Source organism: Priapulus caudatus, unplaced genomic scaffold (genome assembly GCF_000485595.1).
Source record: "Priapulus caudatus unplaced genomic scaffold, Priapulus_caudatus-5.0.1 Scaffold2498, whole genome shotgun sequence".
Classification (NCBI taxonomy): Eukaryota; Metazoa; Priapulida; class Priapulimorpha; order Priapulimorphida; family Priapulidae; genus Priapulus; species Priapulus caudatus.
Window position 1 is genome coordinate 3,810 of NW_014579559.1, and position 7,403 is coordinate 11,212.

Here is a 7,403-nt window from a genome sequence, read left to right on the forward strand (position 1 = left end):
ACACACACACACACACACACACACACACACACACACACACACACACAGAGCGAGAGAGAGAGAGAGAGAGAGAGAGAGACAGATATCTAAGGATTTAAAATGAAGCTGAGCTGAACCATGCAATCCAGGGTGAATATGTATACGTTTTATTGAGAAGGGAATCTGTATCTATGCATGTAGGTAACGCACGCCCTAGCCGCGACCATATGCCTGCATACAACCACGTACACGAAAGATGCGCACGCACACAGAGACGCGCACGCACGCACAAACATACGCACGCGCACTCGCACATACAAGCACCTGCACTCGCACACGCACACGCGCACGCACGCATATGCGCGCACATGAGCACGCGCGCAGCCGTTAAAAAAGATTGAACTATGAATACGTTGTTCACATCACGTACGAAAGTTATGGCATCGTGAGAGAAAGCACACACGCATCTCGCTGTGTAGCGTAGAAGTTACATAAGGTTTGCTACGAGTTCGTCTGTCTGTTTCTGACAACTATTGGCTCTAAAGTCCACGGTGTGAGTGCTAACAGCAGGTTTAGGTTTCTGCCCCGACGTGTTCACACAGATACATAACGTATTTTATCACGTAGAGATATCTATAGACGAGACTATAAGGTACTAGACTAGAACATATCTACGACGGACGAGAAACGGTAAGACTAAGACGGGTCATTACTAGGTAAATAGCAACATGCGATAAGAAGATGATATCCGAGATTATGCGTTGCCACGCAGTGCTAGCTATATCGCATTATGATAAATAAATCACGACTACGATAGAAACAAACTTTTAGCATTAGTGGAACATCAGCAAAGCACCATTTCATTGCTTTTAAACGGGGGTTAGAGGTGGTATTGAGCAGAATTAATAATTTCATTTTCGGCAATTAATCTGTAAAAAAATAAATTATAAAATAATCAAATCTGTACTTACCTCTGTCTGTCGTGGTGATTACTGTATGTTTTTTCTTTCCAGTATCTAGAGTTGCGCTACAAGTCCAAGCCAGTGCGCATTCTGGGCTCGATTCTCTTCACGATACAAATGGTGAGTATATTGCAGAAGCCGATACTGATGCTCACCTATGAAGAGCGGTGTGTAGCAACGGAAGCTACGGCGTTCAAGGTCAATGCATAGATATATACAACATGTGTTGTATATATCTATGGTCAATGCAAAGACGTCACTCCTATTACTGTGGGTTCCTCACGTGGTCATGGCGTCACTACTACCAAACACGTGGTAATGGCTTCTCTAGTGATCATCACGTGGTCATGGCTTCGCTAGTAATCATCACGTGGTCATGGCTTCGCTAGTGATCATCACGTGGTCATGGCTTCATATTTGCAGCTGCTGTACACACGCACACACATATATACACACACATACCCCCCTCCCCACCACACATACAAACACACACACACACACACACACGCACAATACATACACCCCCCTCCCACACACATACACACATACAAACACAGCAGCGAGTTGGTCACACATGGCTTCACATTTGCAGCTGCTGTACCTGGCTGTGGTGCTGTACGCACCGTCACTAGCCGTCAACGCTGTCACGGGACTCGACATCTGGATCATCATGGTCATCGTCGCCGTCGTCTGCACATTCTACACGACGATCGTGAGTATCTAATTATACATTATCTTTATTATAATTGCTGTTATCATTATTGTTGTTATAATTTTTATTATTGTTATTATTGTTGTTGTTGTTGTTGTTCTTATTCTTATTGTTGTTGTTATTATTATTATTAGTAGTAGTATTAGTATTATTATTATTATTATTACTACTACCACTACTATTATTATTAATGTTGTTGTTGTTGTTGTTGTTATTATTACTAATAATGAATCAATACTGTATCAATATAATGTGTTATTAATGTTTGTGTAACTATATAGGGTGGACTGAAAGCCGTCATATGGACTGACGTCTTCCAAATGGTCGTGATGTTTGGAGGAATGATTGCTATTTATTTTCTAGTAAGTAGGCCGATATGCAATCAACGATATACATACATATCAGGAGTATCTCATTGTGATTATTTACTCCTGGTACATACACACACACACGCACACACACACGCGCGCGCGCACACGCACACACACACACACGCACACACAAACACACGCACAAACTCACGCACACAAACACGCGCGCGCGCACACGCACACAAACACGCACACAAACACATGCACAGGCGCGCACACAAACACGCACGCGCACACGCACACACACACACACACACACACACACACACACACATATATATATATATAGATACATATATAGAGAGATAGTTATTCAGTGGACTCACTCCCAGATTAGGCCTACATTTCACCGAGAAATACATAAAGCGATTTCTATCACGCCTCCTCTCCTCAAGTGTTCATTAGAAATATTAACAGCATGCACATCAAACACCAGATAGCCACCCGCGTTATTTATTTATTTATGTATTTATCTGCGCGGAAGCAGATGCGCTACCTTAGTCCACCGCTGAAGAGGGCAGCCATGAACAGTCCGGGGATGCCGTGTAGGAATCCCAGAACCTCCATCACAAACAACGGCAGCAGCTGCAAACATACAATTATATATGTAATTCTTATAATATTATCTAATATTAACTATATAATTATACAGCTTAAACAGTATCTATGTTATTATGTAAACGTACCTAGCATATTATATTATATATAAGTATATTATATGATATATGAGTATATTATATGATATATTATATTATATTATAGTATGTTATTATATATAAGTATATTATCGTATATTATTAGAGAACTCAAACTAGTATATTATTAGATAACCCTAATTAGTATATTATTAGACAGACATAACTATACCTAAGTCTGGCTCACTATTTCCATAGTTGATTGTCCGTCTGTCTTTCACCCGCGCTTCTCCCCGTTAACCCTTCATTACTTATAGACTTCCACCTCACCTGGTCCTTCTCCGCTACTTGGCCGCTAGCGAGAGGGTCGCAGTCGACGTAGTAAGCGTACATCACCAGTCCAGTGAATCCGCACAGGCCCAGTACAAACGGCAGACCGAACATGTTGATGTAGATAGCTCTGCAACATTGAGAGAGCGCGAGTTACCATAGCAACCAGTGTGGTGCAGAGGACAGTATAATATAGCGTAATGTAATACAGATATTAAATAAAAAAACATTAAGAGAGCAAGTTACCATAGCTACCAGTGTGGTGCTAGGACAGTATATATGACCTATATAGCGTAATGTAATACACTAACAGATATTAAATTTTTTTTTTAAACAAAGCGACTTACAATTAAGCTGCCAGCGTGGTGGCGCGATGTTATACATAAAAACAGTGGAGTCATGCAGATTAATGTAATGCAGATATTACACAAACGTAGAGAGCGAGTTACTTTATTAGCATTTATTATATTATTTATTTTATTATTTACTTTATTATATTAGCAACCAGTGTGATGGTAGGTTAGTGTTGCTGAAAGGGTCAATGTCTCCCTGGGTAGGGGCCTACTGCCGGAACGTACCCTGGTACTATCTAATATGCCGGACCGTACCTCGCCTACTCCACTAACGAGTCTAGGGAGTCGCTTACGCTTAATACTCCCTAACCCTAACCCTAACCCTATAACCATATCAGATAGTTACCTACCCTGGTGGTAGGTCAGTGTCACCTAAACAGTGGTAAGGGGGTAATATGAAAACACTGGTAAGGGGGTCATATGAAGACAGTGGTAAGGGGGTCATATGAAAACAGTGCAGAATTGCCTATAGGCTAAACATAGCAATTCAGTGTAAGATACAGTACATAAAATGAGTGCTAATATATGTAAAATGATACTCTAAGAGTCTAAGCAAACAGTGGAGTATCTAACACAAATGTATTTTTTTCTATTCACTGCCATGCAGTAACGTCGTGATACGAATGGTGCAGTAGTACCCAAAAAACAAAATGTGCACCAAATAGCGGAGTACAATCAAACAGTGAAGCTAATTAAAATATCCTAATGCAAACAGTCGAGTATTACCCTAAGAGTAGAATGCCAAAGGTAACGAGCAGGGGCAACAAAACGCTAGAGTGCGAGAAAAAACGTGGAGTGGGAACAAACGCAGCAGAGTGGGTGAGCAGCAAACAATGGAGTGCATGTTACCGCGTCATACACTAAAGAATACTAATTAAAACAGCTAAACTAAGAGGTCAAGTGGTCCGAAAAACTCCCCCCACAGCTCCCCGAACCCACCAGACCTAGAGTGCTCGATACCACCTCAACACCGGAAGACATAGGGACCCCTTGTCAGAAAGAAAATTACTCTTAACATTAGTCAATTAACATTAACTTTTTCTCCTAGACCTGACCCTTACAGACCTTACACACTGCATAGCAGAAACCCGTAACTTTACCACGTTTTTATCAACGGTCTGCGAGAACATAAATTTATCGTTAACACTAATGTTAAGACTAATGTTTTCGTTACAAATTTGTACAAATAACACAAAAATGTACTATTTTCTGGTGCAACTTATGCTGACCTAGTCAATTTAAGACAAATTTTGTTTCCGACCACCGCCCGGACGTAGTCCCTTTTGATAGGTAAACTTACTTCTGCGCGTCCCGTAGTGTGGGCATACTGCAGTATCGCTGCACGAGAACCTGGTTCACGCCGTAGAAGGCCAGCCAGTAGAACGTGTATCCGACTGTCATGCTCCACACGGACTGGTAGATCGTCGGATCCGGATCCCATCTGCGGTGCACGACGGGTTGTAAATGGTAGTTGGATAGCTGTCGGCACGCACGCGCGAACGAACGCACGCACGCACGCGTACGTACACGCCCCCCCCCCTCCCCAACATGCACACGCGCACACACACACGCACGCACGCACAACTATATATATATAATTACATGTAGAAACGCGCTCGCGTACCAACACCCAAATACGTGTATGAATGTTGTTAGACTTAGGCGATCACATCTCGCGTCCTACACATCTACGACAACGTCATCGTCATTCGCAATGACGTCACGCGAAAGCCGCGGCTGCTTCGCGTGACCTATAGAAGTCAGGTTAGCTAGAGGTCATGCCAAGGACTAAGGAACTCACATGATGCCGTCAATGCGTCCGTTCTCCTTGCACCTGGCCCACATTTCGCTGAATCCGCCGACCTTGTCGACTCCCTGCGAGGCAGCACATGAACGATATCACATAGAGGTACATAGATGTACATAGAGGTACATGTGGTGAGAGGAAAATTGAATAAATAAACAAATAAATAAAAGATGAGTGGATGAATGAATAAAGGAATATAGATATTTATCGATTTATCTATCTATCTATATATTTATCTATTTATATATATATATCAAGAGTACATAATAAGAGATTATAAGCTATAATAGGATATAATAGGATAAATAGGATAAATAATAAGATATAATCTCCTATTATGTACTCTTGAGATATATATATACTTTATATATATATATATATATAAATATATCCATCCATCCGTCTGTCCGTCCGTCCATCCATCCATCCTTCTATCTGTCCTCCCTATCTCGCTCTCTCTCTCTTTTCTCACTCGTGCGCTCTCTCTCTTCTCTCTCACTCTATATCTCTCCTCTCCCTCTCTTCTTTCTTCCACTATCTCTCTCGCTCTCGCTACTGCAACGTCGTTGCTTGCAGTACGATATCGTCTGGTCTCAACTCGCTGGCGGCCGTCACATGGGAGGATGGCATCAAGCCGTTCTACGGGCACCTGCGACAGGAGACTGCGACACGCATCACCAAGGCACTCGCCATGCTGTACGGATGCATCAGCCTCGGCCTCGCATTCATCATATCCGGCGCAGAGGGCGTGGTCCAGGTCAGGGTCACGGGGTCAGGGTTAGGGTTGGCCTGAGGGTTAGGGTGAGGGTTAGGGTGAGGGTTGGGGTGAGGGTTGGGGTAGGCCTAAGGATTAGGGTTGTGGTAGGCCTAAGGGTTAGGGTTAGGGTTGTGGTAGGCCTAAGGGTTAGGGTGAGGGTTAGGGTTAGGGTTGGGATAGGCCTAAGGGTTAGGGTTGTGGTAGGCCTAAGGGTTAGGATGAGGGTTAGGGTTAGGATGAGGGTTGGGGTAGGCCCAAGGGTTAGGGTTAGGGTTAGGGTGAGGGTAGGCCTAAGGGTTAGGGTTAGGGTATGCCTAAGGGTAGGGTTAGGGTTAGGGTTGAGCGTCCTGCATAATTTATGGCATATAGACTTACGATGGTCATAACTATGTTCACAACTGGTTCAAAATGTGTACAATAAATAACGTCCACTGGATTTAAAGAGAAATCCGCCCCGTCCACATCGTTCAATTAAATTGAATATGAACAAGTATTAAAGCTTCCAGGAGTAAAGAGTGAATGACTGAATGTACATCTTGGTTTTAGGTATCAATTCTGGTAAACGGCACAGTTGGTGGACCACTTCTAGGAGTATTTCTGCTAGGAATGCTTTTCCCATGGAGCAATGCTAAGGTAACACACACACAGCCACACCATAACTCTATAAATCTATAAACCATAAATCTATAGTGAAACAAGCTAAGACATACACAGCCACACCATATCTCCTATATCCTATCTATAGAGAGACAAGCTAAGACATATACAGTTACACCATAATTCGTACAGACTGAGAGTGACTCTACGCTATTGTGATATGCAGTCGGACATAACAGAGACTAGAAAAGGTGTTGGCTTAATAATATATAATCATCACGGTCAGTAACACAACACCGCACTCACCACGCACTAAGTTTCAAACTATTGACATTTGATTTTACACCCGCCATTTTGATTTCACCCCGATTTCACGCCCGACATTTCGATTTCACACCCGCCAATATGATTTCACACACGACATTGTGATTTGACACACGACATTGTGATTTGACACCCGACATTTTGTTTTCACATCCGTCATTTTGATCACAGGGGGCGTTTGTCGGCACACTGACTGCCTTCATCGCTAGCATGTGGCTGGGTCTGGGTGCCACCTACTACGCAGACTACATCGTACCGCCCTACCTGGACACGTCCGTCGAGGGTTGTCCCGTTAATATGACACTGCCGCCCCTCTCCAACGAAACACTGCTCGAGTACGCATTGAAATATTCCCGCACTTTTTTAGAAATACGTTTAGCATTCGCCATATTGATATATTCAAATACGTAGATGCGTTCAAATTATGCACTCGTTGGTGAATCTCACGAGGATAGTATTTTGATTTTGTTCTAGAATTAATTCGATGAGAAGATGTAGGGAAAATGTGAGCCAACATAGTATTAAGTATATATATATATATATATATATATATATATATATATATATACTACTACT

General features: G+C 42.6%; 1 protein-coding gene across 1 annotated transcript in view; it reads left to right on the forward strand.

Moving 5' to 3' along the window:
- LOC106818758 (sodium-dependent multivitamin transporter-like) overlaps positions 1-7,403 on the forward strand; it is a gene marked incomplete at its 5' end in the record, with an annotated part of 14,220 nt that overhangs the window by 348 nt on the left and 6,469 nt on the right. Inside the window, 3 exons of the mRNA XM_014823430.1 lie at positions 993-1,139; positions 1,534-1,653; positions 1,935-2,015. Of these exons, the coding sequence (XP_014678916.1) occupies positions 993-1,139; positions 1,534-1,653; positions 1,935-2,015 (348 nt within the window). The remainder of the gene's footprint in view (positions 1-992; positions 1,140-1,533; positions 1,654-1,934; positions 2,016-7,403) is intronic.